The 19,379-nt window shown below is 44.3% G+C and overlaps 2 protein-coding genes across 2 annotated transcripts; both read right to left on the bottom strand.

The window, feature by feature from the left end:
• Window positions 1–3,572: 3,572 nt before the first annotated feature.
• LOC117872754 (olfactory receptor 52E4-like) lies at window positions 3,573–4,520 on the bottom strand. The gene has a single exon (XM_034761512.1). The coding sequence runs from the start codon at window positions 4,518–4,520 to the stop codon at window positions 3,573–3,575; it is 948 nt and encodes a 315-aa protein (XP_034617403.1).
• Window positions 4,521–17,630: 13,110 nt separating this feature from the next.
• On the bottom strand, window positions 17,631–18,578 carry LOC117872748 (putative olfactory receptor 52P1). Its single transcript, XM_034761500.1, has one exon. It carries the CDS (start codon window positions 18,576–18,578, stop codon window positions 17,631–17,633), a length of 948 nt encoding a protein of 315 aa, XP_034617391.1.
• Between the last annotated feature and the right edge of the window lie 801 nt (window positions 18,579–19,379).

Raw genomic sequence — 19,379 nt, 5'->3', positions numbered from 1 at the left:
GTATAAAATGCATTATAATTATGTCATAATCACATCATAATAATATCACTGTGGAGAATATGGGGTGCAGTCTCATAGCATTATCCCCATGTCATGGACTGACTTAGCCTTGTGTAATGATAAAGTGATTTACCCCAAATCACACAATGAGTCAGTGGCAGAGCTGAGAATAGGGAATCCTGACCCCCATCCCCGCACCATTGCTGTAGTAATGAATGGGCACTGCTCCTCTGGGTTGTATTAGATGCAGTGAGGCTATTTGTGTGTCGTGATCAGTGGAGTTGCCATCCTTCTTAAACAGGAGTAATTTATTAAAGAAACAGCTAAAAACTACAGCCACAAAAAAAAGGATTCCACACAGCTCAGTCTTCAGCCTTGTCTTGCTTGTTTACCAGGGACCACATGCTGCTTGGAATTTAGATTATGTGTTGTAACTTGATCTTTCACCACTAACTTCAAAGTTTGTCAAGGGGGAAAGTAGTATTCGAGAAAAAGTATGTGCATTAATTAAGGAAGGGAGTGATAAAATTAATTTTTTTTTTTTCTTTTTTATTGAGATGTACTATATCTCCTAGAACTGGAAGGGACCTTGAAAGGTTATTGAGTTTAGCCCCCCGCTTTCACTAGCAGGACCAAGTACTGATTTTGCCCCAGATCCCTAAGTGGACCCCTCAACGATTGAGCTCACAACCCTGGGTTTAGCAGACCAATGCTCAAACCACTAAGCTATCCCTCCCCCCTGCTGAGGTAGCTGAGGTACCAAACTTTAAATATATCTTAAAATGTCACTATATAGAGTGTAATTAAGGGATGGATGTTAGCAGTATGGATCTATAATACATTTTTTATTACAAATTGTTCAGATTGGTTTGGGTTTATGTGCACTGAAGGATTTATACAAATAGTTGTGATAAATACAAATAATTAAATTGGGAGGATTTGAGAGATTAAACATCACTGCAATGAACTTCATGGAAGGTACTCAATATTGTGAGACTCAGCCACCCTTAGAAATATTAAAGAGTAAGTAAATAGGTGCAAAGATGACTTACTGGTTGGAAGAGAAGGAAATACAGCCCAGCAGAACACAATAATAAAATGGCTGCTGAAGGTCAGCAGTTCCTTGTATCATTCGACACATGTAAAGGAGCAGCAGCTTCTCAAAAGGTGTTCTGGGAAAGAGGTCCTAGAAAAATGCAACCCTGGGGAGATTTGGTAAGATCAAGGCATTCCCGGAGGAATCCACATTTGTGTGCAACAGCTTATATGGCGCTACTTGGTAACCAGGCCCAAGCCTCATTGTAGGCAAAGGAAAGACTCCCAGAGACAGATGGGACTAAATGGCCACACTGGGGTACAGCCATTCCCCGCCAACTCCAGAGAGTTGGAGAAAATGGGAACATTTTAAGTAATATTTGTGGTGTGACAGCGCATGTCTGTTTCTTACAGTGGGGAAAAATCTCGGGTGGTGTCAAGGCTGATTCGAGTGCAGAAGGTGCGGGCCCGCAAGGACTCCAAAAATTAAAACTTGCCACTCCAGGCTTGTAATGCTGCCACCAACCCAAGCAATCTGGTTCCATTTCAGTTTAGGTGGAGCCCATCCTTCCTGTATAGGCTCCCCCTATTTCCCTCCCTGTCAGGTACTAAATCCACCCCAGCCTCGGTCTAGCATCCCTCTTTTCCAGCTAATGCAGGGGCTGATCCTTCCACCTCTCCCAGCTGTTGTCCTCCTAGTTTCAAAGCTGATCCCTGTCCCTGCCCCTGAGGCCTGGCTCAGGGCAAAGGACCCACAGCCCATCCCCATTGCAGGGACCCTGCCAGCTACAGGTCCCCAGCCAGGAGGAGCCAAAGGGAGCAGAAAGCTAAGTAAATAAACTACACAATGTAACTGAGCTTTAGGGTCCACAAGCTTTATGATGCACAATCTTGCCCATCTGTCTCCCAACCCTGACCCCAACCCTCAGCTGTTTTTATACAGCTGTGATGGGTTCCCCCAGAGTATCACCTGGAACTGGGGTACCACTCACCCCCCCCAATCCACCAGCCTGTGTTCCTTCTTACTGTACTGCTGTGGCAAGCTGTAAAGTCCTCCAGGATTCAGCCTGCACGTTCACCAGCATACTTACGGGTAGGGACACACCCAGCTGTTACATGTAGACGGGCTTTCTGACCAGCCCCTGCCTGGGAAGTCTGAACCTGGGCCACCTTCCAGCTTCTCAGGCACAAACCCCCTCTGGAGTATAATCCCAAACGTATACCATCTTGCATTGCACAGTGAACTGTACATCACAAGCTCATAAAATTTGCCCCCACTCTCAATGTGGAGAGGAATATATAGCAGCCTTTTGGCCCTGAATTATGATCCCCATATTGGTTTAGATAAAGTAAAACAAATTTATTAACTACAAAAGCTATATTTTAAGGGATTATAAGGGATTAAAGCAGGTTACCTAGAAAATAAACAAAATACACAAACCAAACTTAAAATACTAAACAGATTGGATATGAATAGCAGGTTCTCACCCTAAGAGATGATAAAGCAGGCAGCAGATTCTTATGGGGCAAGCTGCACTTGCTTTACAGCTTGGAACACCCAGGTGTTCCATTCACAGGGTAAAAATCCCTTTAGCCTGGGTCCAGCACTGCTCCCAGTTCAGTCTTTGTTCTTCAGGTGTTTCCAGGAGTCTTCTCGGGTGGGGAGTGAAGAAAACCAGACGATGTCACTCCCTGCCTTATATAGCTTTTCTTTTATGGCGGGAATCTTTTATTTTAAAGCTAGGTTCCCAGACTGGTCTGTGGAAAAACTGACATGCCAAGATGGAGTCTAGAGACATGTGGTCACATCACATGTTCTTGTAGATTCATAGCAGCCATTACATGGAGCCTGTCTGTAGGATCCTCAGGAAGGCTCCTCAGGTGGGGGATAAGTTTCTTCTAAGGCCTATTATTTTTTTCGTAATGGCTCATTGCCCTGAATAGGCCCTTCCCCACCCAGCTATCTAGACTAAAAGCATCTTGTCTAGTGGGGGTTCCCCAGGTGTAACTACATTTTGAAATACAGATCCATAGTCAATATTCACAACTTCACATGCAGCAATGATACATGCACAAAAAATAGGATAATCGTATTCAGAAGAACATAAAGTTTCCAGATGGGGAGGACTGTGGGGGAGGGAGGTGAAGATGATGCAGTGAGTGATGGGGAGTGGGGAGCAGAGGAGCAAGTGACAGGGGCATGGCGTTGTGGGAAAAGACAGAGAAGTGAGTTGGAACTTGAGGGAAGATGTGGAGCAGGGGTGGGTTCTTGGGCGAAGGGATAGGTCAGGGAGAAGGCCTTGGGTGTCCAGTTACAATTAGAATTACAATTAGAATGGTGAAAACCCTATGAGTGAATGAGTTGTACACAGACTGATTCTCCAGTTTGTCAAATTGACACAGCACAGTAAGGCCAGGAGAGGGTTTAATGTCTCTTTGACTGTCCAGTCAGTGATTCAGGGAAGAGGGCCCAGAACCATGTCATAAGCCAGCTCTGCACAGAGCTCGATCTGAGAGCCAGAGCACCAGGAGAAAATTTAGGTCCCTTTATGAGTAAAGAAATGGAGCAGCCTGTTCCGTATCTGTTTGGTCCTCACCCCGTAGATGATGGGGTTTAGCAAGGGGGAAACCAGGAGGTACACATTGCCAATGAGAACATGGAAATGCACGGCCATATTCTGGCCAAACCGGGACATGAGGGATGAGAAGAGACCTGGGATGTAAAAGGCTAAGATGGCGCAGAGGTGGGAGAAGCAGGTTTCAAATGTCTTGATCCGGGCGTCCTTTGTGGGGAGTCTGAAAATGGCCCTGAGGATCTGGATGTAGGACACTGTGATAAAAAACACATCCAGACAGAGCACACACAATAGCACAAAGAGGCCGTAGTAACTACTGACACGGATGTCGGCACAGGCCAGCTTCACCACGGCCATGTGCTCACAGTGCGTATGGGGGATGACGTTGGTTCTGCAATATGGCCATCGCCTCACCAGGAAGGGATAGGGCAGTGCAAGCATGCCACCCCGCAGCAAAATGGCCAGGCCGATCTTGGCCACCATAGGGTTTGTCAGGATGGTGGAATGTCTCAGGGGATTGCAGATGGCCACATAGCGATCAACAGCCATGGCCACAAAGATCCCAGACTCCATCCCTGAGAAGGAGTGAATGAAGTACAGCTGGGTGAGGCAGGCACTGAAATTGATCTCCCTGGAATTGAACCAGAAGATGCTCAGCATTTTGGGTAGGGTGGACATGGACAGGACCAGGTCGGTGATGGCCAGCATGCAGAGGAAATAGTACATGGGGACATGGAGGCTCGACTCCGTCTTCACGATAAAAAGGATGGTGAAGTTCCCCAAGATGGCTATAATGTACATGGTGCAGAAAGGGATGGAGATCCAGACATGGGCTGCCTCCAGGCCAGGAATGCCCAGCAGGATGAAGGTGGAGGGGTTGGTGAAGTCGGTTATGTTGGAATCTGACATTGAGTAGAGAAGGAGGTGTTCAACTCTGAGGCAGAACAGTGTCTCATGCGTGAACTGTACGTTCCCCTCACTTCCTCTATGCACTCAGGTCTAGGGTGAGAGTCGCAGTACAAATGCCTGGATGGAGAGACAATGTTAATATGAGACACTACATGTACTACCAGGGTCTGTTCTCATGGGTGAGGCGGATTGGTCTCTCTTAACACACTGAAAATTGACATTTTCATAATTCAGAGAAATGAATTATGAACAACTGACCCTACTAATGCCAATTCCATATTTTATGGTGCTCCTTGTGTCAATAATTCCTACCCGTCATGGTGTGGGAAGCTTTAATAGGCACCAGCAGCAACATATAACAAATGTGGAAAATGGAAAATAGCAAACAGTACAAATAGGAAATTGTGAAAATTGATAAGAGGCATTAAAAACATCAGGGAAAAATCCATGCTGGGCAGGGCTAAGGATAACATAAAGGAGGTTATTAAGAATATTAAGAACAAAAGAAATCCTGTAAAAGCTTTAGACCAATTACTGGAAGGAGAAAAGAAACTTTTTATTTTTGCATTTGGTCAAGTAGATGTGTTCAAGAAATATTTTTGTTCTTCATTCAGAAAGAAGCAGTATGAAGTACTCATATCGCCTGAAGTGCTGATACACCTTTGAGTCCAAGGAAGGCTTTAAACAGTACCTACAGTAGAACTTTAGAGTTACAAATATCAGAGTTATGAACTGACCAAACAAACACACATCTCTTTTGGAACCGGAAGTAGGTAATCAGGTTGCAACAGAGCCAGAAAAAAAAAAGGGGCGGGGGCAAATACAGGACAGTTCTGTGTTAAACGTAAACTATGAAAAAAATAAAGAGAATGTTTAAAAAACAGATGTGCAAGGTTAGGAAGCAATGGAAAAGCTGATATGGGATTAGTTATAAAAAGTTTAGGAATATAATTAATGCCAGTCAACCACATGGTTTATGGAAAACAGGTCTTGTGAAATAAACCTGATTTCATCCTTTAATGAGAGTATATGTTTGGTTGATAAAGGGAACTGAGCAGATGCAACAGACTTAGATTTCTCAGGTATTTTATTTAGTAGGGAAATATATTCAGATTAAAAAATGAACAAAATACAATATCAATAGAGCACATGTTAAGTGGACTAAAAACTAGCTAACTGCCAGATCTCAGAAAGCAGTTGTCAATGGCCCATTGTCAGTGAATGGGGCTGTTTCTAGTGGGGTTCTCCAGGGATCATTTCCAGACCTGATGCTATTCAACATTTTCATCAATGAACTGGAAGTAAATAGAAAATCACTGGTAGCACCACCGTTAGTTAAGGCTGTCTGACATATTCAATTAGGAGACCACATTTTCAGTTGCTTATACATTTGCCAAACTTTAATCTTTTGGACTGAAATTTCCCACGCATGGTGTCTGCTTCCAGATGAATTGTTTTTTGAAAGTTTGAGGCATAACAGTTCGTCCAACTTCTAAAATGAAGCTAGGAGAAAAGATGCCTTGCCCATGTCGAAACATTCTTAGAATTGTTCCAGTGAGGAGCGTTAACACCTCCATGCCTTATACAGATAAAAGTCGGGTAACAGACTGTCCCCTCACGCCTGTCCCCCGTTAACAGCCAGAGCCCTGAAATGCAAGAGGAGGAGGTGACAGTGTCTCTGCATTAACACACAGCTGGCTCCTGCGGTCTTTACTCAGTTCTTACTCCAATGGGAGTTTTGCCTTAGTGAGGCCTGAGCAAATTACAGGTCATGGCCTCAGAATTTGGCCTTGTATTGTCCATCTACTAACACCTTTCACCCTGAAGGTTACACTGTGCCACTGAAATGCACCACCTTGGGCCTGGAGATCATCAGCCGGGGAGGTACTGGAAAGAGGCACATTTTGGCCCACGATACTGGAGCAAACTCATCCCTTGTGGCAAGGGCCCTGGGATGTTTAATGGCTGTGCAGAACAGAAAGGACCACAGACTTACTCTCTATCCCATCACACCCATGTTACACTGGGTTTGTTGAGCAGGAGAGCTCCTCAGCAAGAGTTGGGTACCTGTGAATTCTGAGACCGAAGTGTCTTCCCTCTCAGGTAGCTGTATCCCACACATCTCTCACTCCACCTCTGCAGCAACATCCTACACCGAGAACAAACACTGGGGTGTACAATGTTTATAATATAGCTCTGTGTAGTCCCAGTGGGGTTTGCTCAGACTCTAGCAGAGAAACAACATCTGGATGCAAACAGGTTGGACACAGGGAAACACTCTAGCCAATGTCTCTTTTCATATCTGCCCTTCTATGCTATTTATCCAGCTTTAGGAGTAAACAGTAATTAAGGGACCTTCCCAAAGGGAGATGAGAACTCCTGGACTCTGTGCTGAGTCAGAGAGGAATTGGCTGCTCTGTGAATTTGTGTATATTTAAAAATTATCGTTGATTAAGAAAACTAGGGATAATGCCGAGGTCTCCATAGGGTTTCATGCCCTGTAAATTCCCAGGATGAATGGGAAGATATTAGGCTGACAGATCTGGAGAAAGATGCCTGAGGGGAGACACGAACACTTTCTGCAGGCACACGGGGCTGTTGCTAAGGGATCAGAGATCAGCAATTCTCATCAGTAACTATCATCATACTGTGCAGCACCTTTCATTGAAGGATCTTTTAAACACCTAGCAAATGAAAGTCACAATCAACATATCCCCATTTTACAGACAGGTAAACTGATCCACGGGGAGAGTGCCTTGGCCAAGGTCACACAGAGAATGACAGACAGAACCAAGGAGTCCTGACTTCCCTGCCTTAACTATGGTCTCTCCATCAATAATTGAGCGTATGACAAAAGGGAAATGGACTCACCGTCTTGTAGGGCCGGTTCATGTGGTAGGTGTGACGGACTTCCCTGGGGTGTAACCTGGACTGAGGTACCGCTGACCCCTCTGGCATACCAATCTGGGCCCCCTCTCACACTGGGAAGCTTTGACAAGCTGCAATAATCTCCAGGTCTTGCACTTATACACAGCCATACACAGACAGGGACACACCCAGCTGCAGTTATATGAAAGCTTTCACTAGCCACTCATGAACCCACAACAGAGAGGCTCCAGCAAATTCCCCCATAGCTCCCCAGGCAGGACCCCAGAACAGTAGCATGATGCCCTGCTGATCAGTGTAATTTTATTTTCCAGTCCACCCCTCCCTCAGTGTGGAGAGAAGAATGCACCAAGCAGGTTTTGCATTTCCTGAGCAGGTTTTGCATTTCAAACCACACACTGTATTAGGTGTAAAAATATAAAACAGATTTCTTAAGTACTGAAAGATAGACTTTAAGAGATTATAAGTGATAGCAAACAGTTGAAAGTTGGATATAAACAAAAAAATAAACAAAACTGCAATCTAAGTTCTATACACTAGACAGGATTTGAGTCAACCTGTGTCTTACACTGATGGTACAAACATCCCACCAGTCTTCCATACACAGGCTAGAAACCCCTTCAGCCTGGGACCACAGCCCCAGTTCAATCCTTGTTCCTATGGTGTTTCCAGGTGACGAGTTGTGGGGGGAGTGAGGCGAAGTGATGATGTCACTTCCACCTGTTATAGCTTCTGCCATGTGGAGGTAACTTCATTTTTCCAAGCAAAAGCCCCCAGAGCAGTTAGTGGGAAAGTACAGGAACAAGATGGAGTCCGGTGTCACATCAGCTGGTCACATGCCCTTGAATACTTCAACAACTCATAGCTGGGGTGATCACCTATATCCTGGCTAGAACATTCACAGGAAAGTCCATTGGGGGGAGGGGGGGCAATCTTCTTCTAAGGCCTATCGTGTTTCTTAATGGGTCATTACCTTGAATGGTCCATCCAGAATGTGCTGGCTAGACTGCATGTAAACTACCTTGTGGATGTTACCCAGGAGCAAACCCATTTGAAAGACTGGTACATAATCAATATTCATAACTTTACGTACAAAAACGATACACACACACAACTAGAGTAATCATATTGTGTTTCCTCCCTCCTGCCTCAGTCCATGCTGCCTTGTAAAGTGTGACACTACATTAAAAGCAACATGTTAACCCTTAAGGGCTCAGCCAAGTGCTGATTCATCATTTAGCAGCAAGGCATTCCCTGGGAAATATCCCACCCTCTGTCTCTACTATCTCAACCAGGCTTCACAATCACTCATTGCTGTGTAGAATATTAAACCGTTTGTTTAAAATTGTTTAAAATGTATACTGTATATGTATATAATGTCTTTTGTCCGGTGATTTTTTTACCCCCCAGAACCTAACCCCTCACCATTTACATAAATTCTTATGTGGAAATTGGATTTGCTTAGCATCATTTCACATAAGGTTGCATTTTTCAGGAATATAACAACAACGTTAAGTGAGGGTGCCAGGGTGTTGCTTTGAGGTGCAGAATATCACACCTCCCTCCTTAGTTTATTGCAGGTGTGTTAGTCACTGACTAATGCGAAGGCAGCCTGCCCAAGACCCTCTTTAGGTTTTGAACATACAACTCTCAAGAGTTGTAAGCACTGCAGAGTTTTCCACATGTGTTCTTCAAAAGTTTTGTGGGGCTTTTCTGGGTTTCTAGAAAACCTGTCTTTGTGTCTTTGCAGCATTGTTAACCATTGTGCTTTTCCAACCGGTGGTAACTCAATACAGATATTCACTAATGTAATGCAGTGATGTGCCTCAGTTCCCCCTTCCACACAGCAGGCCAGGTTTATTATGGTTTCCCTGCTGTGATAAGCTTTGAGCCTGTTTACAGGTGTTAGCTGAGAAGCAGGATCCCCATAGACGTTCTTGTTTACTACTCGTAGCATGTCCAAAAGCTTTTCCCCCAAATCATGCATGTTACATCTTCTCATAGGATTTACCATCAGGACCAAATTCTTCATTATAAGATTTAGCATTTGCTTCAAACTTTGGATCATGAGATTTAACAATGACACCAAATCTTTATCACAGGTAGGTGTTTTCAAATATTTTTTATTATACCAGGCCTTCTGCCTGGACAGTTTGGTTTGTTCAGTACCCATTGTGTCTTTCAACTCCTCCCTGAACTTTCACATGTGTTTAGTTACTGGGTTTCCTTTCCCCTCAGTGTCCCTTTCACTGGGGATTGCAGTTGAAGGTCATCATAGGGGTCTTGGCATTCCAGGGTCAGGTGAGGTAAGGGGACTTTGCATGTTGACTAGCCCTCTGTGGTGCTGCTTCCAAACCTCCAGGGTTATGCTCATTCAAAAGATCCACCTCTCCTCTCAATGCCTGAGACACAGGTTGGGTGCCTGGATGCACAGATGCTGAATCAGCCATTCTGTCCTGGGCATCCTCCCCCTTGTGATCAGTGAGGAGACAGTCCTGTTCTCACACGGTTCCTCCCCCAATTTTCCCCTGAGCCCCGCTACATACATACCCCAATGCTCTCTATCCTCTGCTCAGCGGTAAAGGGCTCCAAGCTAAAACTCTGGAAAGTTTTCTCACCTGCAGGCACTACACCCCCAGCACTTCCTGAGATGCTGTTGCCTCCAGCTGCAATGTTAAAGGAACCCTCACATCCCCCCTTGGTGGTTTACACAATTCCATGACCCTTCTCTGGTCTCCCCTCCAGAAGACATCTTCCTTTGCTCCTGAGCATAGGATTTTTCCCTTGTTAAGCTGAAATCTTGACATTCCCCCCTCCAACATTTCTCCAACTCTGAGGAGATATCACATTCACCTTCAGGGCAGGAGCTGATCTCAACCACCCACACCTCTGGAAGCATGCAGCTTCTCCCTGCTGCACAAGAATCAAGGAGCCATTCTCTCATTCCTTCAGCACTTCCTGGGACTTTATCCTTTCCCTCTGGGGTCCCAACAGAATGTTCCTTCTTGGTGCTAGCTTACCCCTTAACAGCCCGACCTACACAGAATAAATCATTGCCAATCACAGAATCATAGAATATCAGGGTTGGAAGGGACCTCAGGAGGTATCTAGTCCAACCCCCTGCTCAAAGCAGGACCAATTCCCAACTAAATCATCCCAGCCAGGGCTTTGTCAAGCCTGACCTTAAAAACTTCTAAGGAAGGAGCTTCCACCACCTCCCTAGGTAACCCATTCCAGTGCTTCACCACCCTCCTAGTGAAATAGTGTTTCCTAATATCCAACCTAAACCTCCCCCACTGCAACTTGAGACCATCACTCCTTGTTCTGTCATCTGCTACCACTGAGAACAATCTAGATCCATACTCTTTGGAATTCCCTTTCAGGTAGTTGAAAGGAGCTATCAAATCCCCCCTCATTCTTCTCTTCTGCAGTCTAAATAATCCCAGTTCCTTCAGCCTCTCTTCATAAGTCACAATTAGGATAGTGTGACAAGGTGCTGGGCATGAACTGCTGACCCAGACCTCTGTCATGCCATCCTCAAAAGCTTCAGCTTTGACAAACCTTACCAAGCAGTGATTGTAGTGCGGGATTCAATCATTAGAAATATAGATAGTTGGGTCTGTGATAATCCAGAACACCCCGTGGTGAATTGCCAGGGGTGTGTGAAGGTAGCAGATCTTGCAAGACATCCAGACACACTTGTTGTATTGTGTTGGGAAGAAGCTTGGTACATGTAGGTGCCAGTAACAGAGGGAAAGGCAGGAGAGAGATCCTGGAGGCCAAATTTAGTCTGGAAGGCAGGAGATTAAGATCCAGGACCTCCACGGCAGCATTCTCTGAAATGCTTCCAGTTCCACGTGCAGGGCCAGGTAGAGAGACAGAGCTGCAGGGTATCAATGTGTGGATGCGATGAGGGAGGAGTGGTTCAGATTTATTAGGAACTGGGAAAAATTTTTGGAAAGGAGGAGATTATATAGGAAGGATGGGCTCCACCTTAACCAACATGGAACCAGACTGATGGCATGTCAAAATAAAAAGGTGATAGAGGATGTTTTAAACCAGGGGCTGAGGGAAAGCTGACGGTGCTGAGGAGCACATAGAATTATAGACCCATAGGGGTAGAAGGGACCTCAAGGGTCAGCAAGTTTAACCCCCTGCCAAGATGGAGGATTTGTTGTTTCTAAACCACCCAAGATAGATGGCTATCCAGCCACCTTGTGAAAACCTCCAGGGAAGGAGCTTGCGCGACCTCCCGAGGCATCTGTACCATTGCCCTGCTGGGCTTACATTTTGGAAGTTTTTCCTGAGATTTAATCTAAATCTGCTATGCTGTAGTTTGAACCCATTGCCTCTCATACTGCCCTCTGTGGCAAGGAAAAACAACATTTTTTCTATCTTTTTTATGGCAGCTTTTCATGTATTTGAAGACCGCTATCATATCCCCTCTTAATCTCCTCTTTTCCAAACTAAACATAGAATCATAGAACTGGAAGGGTCCTCGAGAGGTCATCTAGTCCAGTCCCCTGCACTCATGGCAGGACTAAGTATTAACTAGATCATCCCTGACAGGGGTTTGTCCAACCTACTCTTAAAAATTTCCAGTGATAGAAATTCCAAAACCTCCCTAGGCAATTTATTCCCATGCCTAACCCCCCTGACAGTTAGGAAGTTTTTTCCTAATGTCCAACCTAAACCTCCCTTGCTGCAATTTAAGCCCACTGCTTCTTGTGATATCCTCTGAGATTAAGGAGAACAATTTTTCTCCCTCCTCCTTGTAACAACCTTTTATCTTCCTCCTTGTAACAACCTTTTAGATATGTGTAAACTTTTATCATGTCCCCTGATGAACGCTGAGGGGTACCAGGAAATACCAGTGGATCTCGAGTGCTTGTAGAGTCTACATCTGAGTCCATAGGGACAAGATAAACTGTTGGACTTTTAGTCTGACCAGGGCTCATGGAGGCATAGAGCAGCATGTCCTGAGGAGACTGAAACCAGTGTGGCAAACCCAAACTCTGATGAAAATGGACAGATCACTCAAATTGACCTGGTGTTACCCGGGGACAGGGCAATAAAACATATGGGTAATGAGTCACCAGTCTTAAGAAGGTGACAGAGAACTGCTAGGGGTGTACAGCCTGGGAAACTTAGAGATGATTCTAAGATTGATTGGTACTATGTCATGTTTTAATGACTATTGTCATGTATGGTATAAAGTGGACATGGGAGGTTAAATATATGAAATGTTCTTTTATTAATTGTTAATGTTTTTATATAATATGATGCTGGTAAATGCTGTTAATATGGGGCCCAGATGAGCTAGTGGGAACATTCTGTCTGTGGCAGAGTAGCAGGGGGGAATGTAGTGGGACTGTTGGCCCCTCACAGAAACATAGTGAGGATTTTTGTTTGGCCGGCTCCCAGTACCAAAAGGAAGAGGAAGGGTCAATGGGAAACCAGGCCCTGAGACTGACAGGCTACAGGGGAAATGGCGAGAGGTCAATGCTCCCGGTAAGCCTGATAGACAGGGCAGGCAGGAAAATGAAGGAGTCAGGAGGTCGGGGGTCCCGTCCTCCATGTGTGCTGGGGCTGCCTGGGCCACAGTGGGGCTGAGCTAAGGAGAGAGCAGAGGCCTGGGCTGAGCTGGGAGCAGAGCTGCATTGGCCAGAGCCAGAGGGCTCAGAGAAGCATCCCAGGAAGCAGGTCAATGCTGGGAGCAGAGCCACAGCAGTGTGCTGCCCCAGCTCTGCACAGACAGCCAGCACAGCAAACCTCGAGCGAACGGCCCAATGACCACAAGATACACCAAGGGACGAAGGCACCAGGCCAGGTTTATTGTCGATGAAGCTTGGCACTAGTATCTCGGAGATTCTACCAGACCACCAGTACAGGTATTCCATGACAATGGACCAGCTCAGTGAATGGCAGGACTTTCCACTCCCTCTGAGATACATCTTAGTACCCGATACAAACAAGTTACATACAGCCCCTCTGACATAGTTAGTTACTGCCCTCTGAAGTGGGTAGTTAGCTGGTTTGATCAAAACATCTTTATCATGCACTGTCATCCTGACCTTATCTTTTAGGAGGGGTCAGTGTGTTCCTGTTAGCTTTTTATAACCATCCTAGTATTGGGATATTCTGATACTACTTGATATTGGAATGTGTTTGGGTGTGTACTCTGTGCCTAGCACTTTCTAGGAATGTGTATTTCTGAGGTATCAGCCCTGTACTTGCTAGATTCTGTGAGCAGGTCCTGCCTCTTGCTCACAGTTTGTCTTGGCTTTATATCAGTAAAGCTTTGACTACTTCTTTTGCCCAGGCTTATGTCTTAGGTTCTCTTCCTACTACATTCCCCCACTTTTTGTCTTTTTAGCGGGAGGATGTTCACCCGTCATCCCAGAAAACCATAATGCATGGACTGAAGATGTCCCAGTGGGCTAAACACTGTTATAAGGCTACCTTACTTTCCCGTCCACGCATCCATGCCCCATTTGTCCCTCAGTATGCACATTTCCTCGTACAACTGATGGACAGATTTTATTTTTCAATTGTTTTTAGTTTCTCACAGTGGACCTGGAAATGTTAGTCCCGGGACCATGACTGAGAAGGAGGGTGTAGAGTTTTGCTCTGATAACCTGTGGGTGACATGAAGAGGCCTTAATACTTAGTTGGTGGTCGATGAAATGGGCTTTGTTCAGGATTATAAGTGGACTGTGCTTATACTTTATATAATAGTATAGGTATATATACTAATATATATGAGGGATTACATGGTTGGTTTTTTTTTTTTGAATAGTTAAATACCAGAAATATTCCCTATATAACTTGTGATACATAATACTATATGAGTAATGTCGATAGTTGGTATGCATACATAGATGTAAATGTGTATATAATAATATATATTTGTATCTTAAACATTTCTTATAGGACACATTTGGTTCAACAGACCGCACAGAGTATCCAAGTATACAGATGTCCAACAGCCCTTACAAACTGCATAAGTACAAGCATTTGTTTTTTAAAACCTTAATAAGCATTTGATTATACCTTATAATGATTATTCATTACTGTGGCAGTGTTGATAGCTAGTTCAATTCCTTTCTGAACCCAGCATTGTAATTTGGCTTTTTTCGGTTTGAGGTTGCCTGTAGCAACACATTCCCATCAGTGCAATTACAGTTATGACTCGTATTCCCATCGGTGTTACAACAAGTGTTCTGACTATTGGGTGTAGAGTGATATCCTCTGGAATTGCCCACCAAGGTGTTTCCCCCTCTCTTTCTTTCTACTTCTTCTCTTTGTTGTTGGATAAGATAAGCTATGGGTATTAAGGTTTCCTTGGTTCTTGACATTGAGTCATGTATGTTGAATTGTAATCACTCCACCGGGGGAAACAATTTAATCACTACATCTTGTAGGCTACCAGGAAGAGTAATAATTTCAGTGGCAGTGCTGACACTACTTGTTGGCCAAAGGGCGTAGGTTTCGACTGGGACGGTGCTAGTGACTTGCACATAAAATTCTGAATTGATTTCAGAACAAATGTTTCCGTGTATAGAAACATTGGAATAGCCCAGAGAACACACCCCATCTTGTATTTGTACCAGCTCATTGATTAATTATTTTTGTATCAATTGGGCCCAGCCTCTTTTTGTGTTATTGGTATTAAGTGTAGCGTAGCATTTACACAGCCACCATCTGTTATGTTTTGAACCACAAGCCTGATAATTTTCTATGCCAGTTTTAGTTACTAGGTGCACAGTGGGACAGTGCTGTACATAGGTATTATTTACCAAAGTTCCCATACTGTTGGCATAGAACAATTTGACTGCATTTTGCATTTACCTTGGGATGGCCATAATGCTATGACGGTTTTTATTGTTATCATGATTTAAACTTGAAACCTTATTAAATGTAGCAGATTGTAAAAACACTGGACTTTTTGGTCCTGTATTTGTTTTAAAATGGCTGTGCGGTCCAGTATTTGTGGCCAATCTTGTATTTTTAATTGTAATAAGCTTCATTTGATGATTTTAATTACTTTATTACCATAGGCCATACAGCCAATTGTCAGTGAAACATTTTTTTCATGCTGTTAGTAGGATAGTAGAATTTAGGTGGTCGAATCCTTGAGCAATTGAATGTATGCTGTCAATGGTACTGGCATGTTGATTTAGCAATAGGCTGCTAATGCTTTTTCCCATTCTGAATGTCTTACCTAGTCCATTAATGATGCTGTTTATCTCTAGATTCAGATTTTTTGATATTTGCTGAATTTTAGGTGCACATGCTAAGACCTGAGCCTTTTAATATGATTTTCATAAGACTTTTTATTTTTGTAAGTAGGGGATTTTGAAAACCATTTCACAAATGCAATTGCACTTCAATTTTTGAATTGAACCAATTTTTGTATTGTTGCAGGCATTGTATCAGCATGATTATACTAGCAAAATTTAGTTTTAGTGGCACAGTCATCCATCCCACATATTTTACCATATACTTTGTGGTAAGGTGCAGGATGTAGATTTGGACATTCTATTGACAAAGTAGTGTTAGGCTATCTCTACACTGCCAGTGTCACCCCCTGAGTGATAAAAAGCACCACTGTAGACAGCACCTTATCACTGGCAGCCACGCTTCATTCAGGGTGGTTTGGTTTTGTCACCAGGAGAGCTCTCTCCCAGCAATAAAGAGTGGCTACACAGCACACCTTAAGCCAGTGTGGTCTCTTGCCATATTTCCTGTCTTTCTTATGCAATGGGATAGTTTGCTCTTCTGCCTTTAATAATGTTTCTCTGAAAAACTGCCAGCTGTCTTCTATTGTTTTTCCCCTTAGACTTGTTCCCAATGAGATCTTGTCTACCAACTCCCTGAGTTTGCTAAAGTCTGCCTTCTTTAAATCCATTGTCTTTATTTTGCTGTTTTCCCTCCTAGCATTCCTTAGAATCATGAACACTATCATTTCATGACCACTTTCCCCCAAGCTGCTTTCCACTTTCAAATTCTTAACCAGTTCCTCCTTGTTTGTCAAAATCAAGTCTAGAACAGCCTCTGCCCTAGAAGCTTTCTCCACCTTCTGGAACAAAAAATTGTCTCCAATACATTTCAATAACTTATTGGATAATCTGTGTTCTGCAGAGTTATTTCCCCAACAGATGTCTGGGTAGTTGAAATCCCCCATTACCACCAAGTCCTGTGCTTTGGGTTTTCTTGTTAGTTGTTTGAAAAATTCCTCATTTACATCTTCTTGGACTGTACCCACCCAGTATTTGAGACTGTTTATTCAGATTGTTGTTGCCAGTGTTTTCACAGTGTCTCAATCTGGGGAGTACAGTGGATTTTCCCAGCGGGGCATGGGTTTTCCAAAGGCCACTTCATAAGGACTAATTCCTGCCAAGTGATTTGGGGGAAGCTCTGGATTCTCATCAGAACCCATGGAAGCACCATGCCCCAGTTTGTTCCCAGCTCATTGCACACTTTGGATAATTCAATTTTAAAAGACTTGTCCATTAAATCCACTACATCCCACTTCCCTCCCAGAGCTGAGATATAAACGGGGAGTCCTGATGGAGTCTCTTTCTCTGCAGAGTTAGTAACAAAATTAGAACATACATTAAATTTTTCAATCTAACCATTGTCCCTTATGTAACTTTGCATAAGATGTCAGAACATGTTCGTATGAGAGCTGGGTTTAATATTTATTTTTCTTTCTTTTGTATAGGAATTAGATGCAGTGCTCCTGTCAGCTCATTGCTAAGTTATCTGCCCAAAACTAGAGTTTTCAAGAGCCTAAGTAACCCCTGGAATCACGGTGAAAGTTGCATCCCACAACCAAAATCTGAAATGGCTCCCTTATACTGTTGGCAAGGGGACAGAGGTGGAAATGATCCTGTGCGGGGGAGGGAAGGAGACGAGTCTGAGAGAGGAGCAAGTCCTTGGGGGAAGAGGCAAAGCAGGGGCGGAGCCTTGGCAGAAAAGGTGGGGCAAAGTGGAATTTATTGGGTCCAGTTACCAGCAATTAGAAAAGTGGCAACCCAGTGAATGGTACATTGACCGACTCTCCAGTTTGTAACATTGACACAGCACAGTGATGTCAGGAAAGGATTTAATGTGTCTTTGACTGTCCAGGAAGTGATTCAGAAAAGAAGTCCTAGAACTATGTCATCAGCCAGCTCTGCACAGAGCTTGCTTTGAAATCTAGAGCACCAGGAGGAAAATTTAGGTCCCTTTGTGAGTAAATAGCCGGAGCAGCCTGTCCCGGATTTCTTTGGTCCTCACACCGTAGATGATGGGGTGTACCACAGGGGGCACCATAAGGTACACGTTGGCAATGAGAATGTGAAAATGCAGGGCCACGTTGTGGCCAAAACGGTTTGTGAGGAAGGAGAAGAGAGCTGGCATGTAAGAGGCTAAGATGACAAAGATGTGGGAGCCACAGGTCACAAAAGTCTTGACTCGGGCATCCTTTGTGGGGAGGCGGAAGATGGCCCTGAGGATCTGGATATAGGACACAGTGATAAAAAACACATCCAGACCAGTCACCAAGAATGCCACAGAGAGGCTGTAGTAACTACTGACACGGATGTCGGCACAGGCCAGTTTCACCACGGCTATGTGCTCACAGTAAGAATGGGGGATGATGTTGGTTCTGCAATATGGCCACTGCCTCGCCAGGAAGGGATGAGGAAGTATAAGTGTGCCACCACGCAATACCACAGCCAGACCTATCTTGGCCACAATGGGGTTTGTCAGGATGGTGGAATGTCTCAGGGGATTGCAGATAGCCACGTAGCGATCAAAAGCCATGGCCACGAGGATCCCAGACTCCATCACTGAGAAGCAGCGAATGAAGTACATCTGGGTGAGGCAGGCACTGAAATCGATCTCCCTGGAATTGAACCAAAAGATTGCCAGCATTTTGGGTAGAATTGATGTGGACAGGACCAGGTCGCTGACAGCCAGCATACAGAGGAAATAGTACATGGGCCCATGGAGGTTTGGCTCCCTCTTCACGATGAACAGGATGATGAAGTTCCCCAAGATGGCTATGATGTACATGGTACAGAAGGGGATGGAGATCCAGACATGGACCATCTCCAGGCCAGGAATGCCCAGCAGGATGAACGTGGAGGGGTTGGTGTAGTCAGTTGTGTTGGAATCTGACATGCAGTACTGAGAAGGTATCCAACTCTGAGGAAGAATGCTGTCTCCTGCATATACCGTACGTTCCCCTGATGTCCTTATCTGGCCAGAGTCTAGCATGATGGTTGAAGTATGAATGCCTGGATGGAGAGACAATGTTAACATGAGACACTACATGCACTACAAAAGGCAGTTCTTATGGTTGAAGTAGATTAGTTGCTGGTCACACATAGAAAAATGACATTTTAATTATTCAGATAAATGAATTATTAACAGCTGACCCTACTAATGCCAATTCCATATTTTATGGTGCTCCATGCAGCAATCATTTATACACATCATGGGGGATTTAAGGGGGGGAAAGGATGGGACACCTTAATAGGGACCAGTAGGAAATACAAGTGTGGATACTTGTTATCCATCTTCATTCCTTAATGAATTGAAACCCAGGCTAGAGAGTCCATGCTGTGGGGCATTCCCCATTCACCTGGTTGCTCAAAATCTGAGAGTGGGGAAAAACAACAACAAAGCTTTGCCAAGACATGTGCTGGAGGAAACATCCCAACTCGAACACACCTCAGGGAAAAGAGCTATGAATCATTGATAGCAGCTCCATGGAAACTGCTGCTGCATGGCAAAAACAAAGGCAATGTCTGGATGCCTAATGAATGTTTTGGAGAATACCCTGCTCTGGACATGTGCTCAGTTTTGATCACCCAGTGTCTATGAAGGGTTTAGCAGATACAAAGGTGATTTCTGGGACAGGCTATGAGAATGGTGGAGGTTGCAATATGTGTACTGATTGAAAAGTCTGGGACTGTTGAG

Source organism: Trachemys scripta, chromosome 1 (genome assembly GCF_013100865.1).
Source record: "Trachemys scripta elegans isolate TJP31775 chromosome 1, CAS_Tse_1.0, whole genome shotgun sequence".
Taxonomy (NCBI): Eukaryota; Metazoa; Chordata; order Testudines; family Emydidae; genus Trachemys; species Trachemys scripta.
The sequence above is the reverse complement of the archived record's forward strand: the minus strand, read 5'-3'. Positions and strand labels throughout refer to the sequence as shown.

Bases quoted from the DNA above. Each gene is read 5' to 3' on its own strand.
- LOC117872754 (XM_034761512.1), bottom strand. From the start codon at position 4,520: ATGTCAGATTCCAACATAACCGACTTCACCAACCCCTCCACCTTCATC.
- LOC117872748 (XM_034761500.1), bottom strand. From the start codon at position 18,578: ATGTCAGATTCCAACACAACTGACTACACCAACCCCTCCACGTTCATC.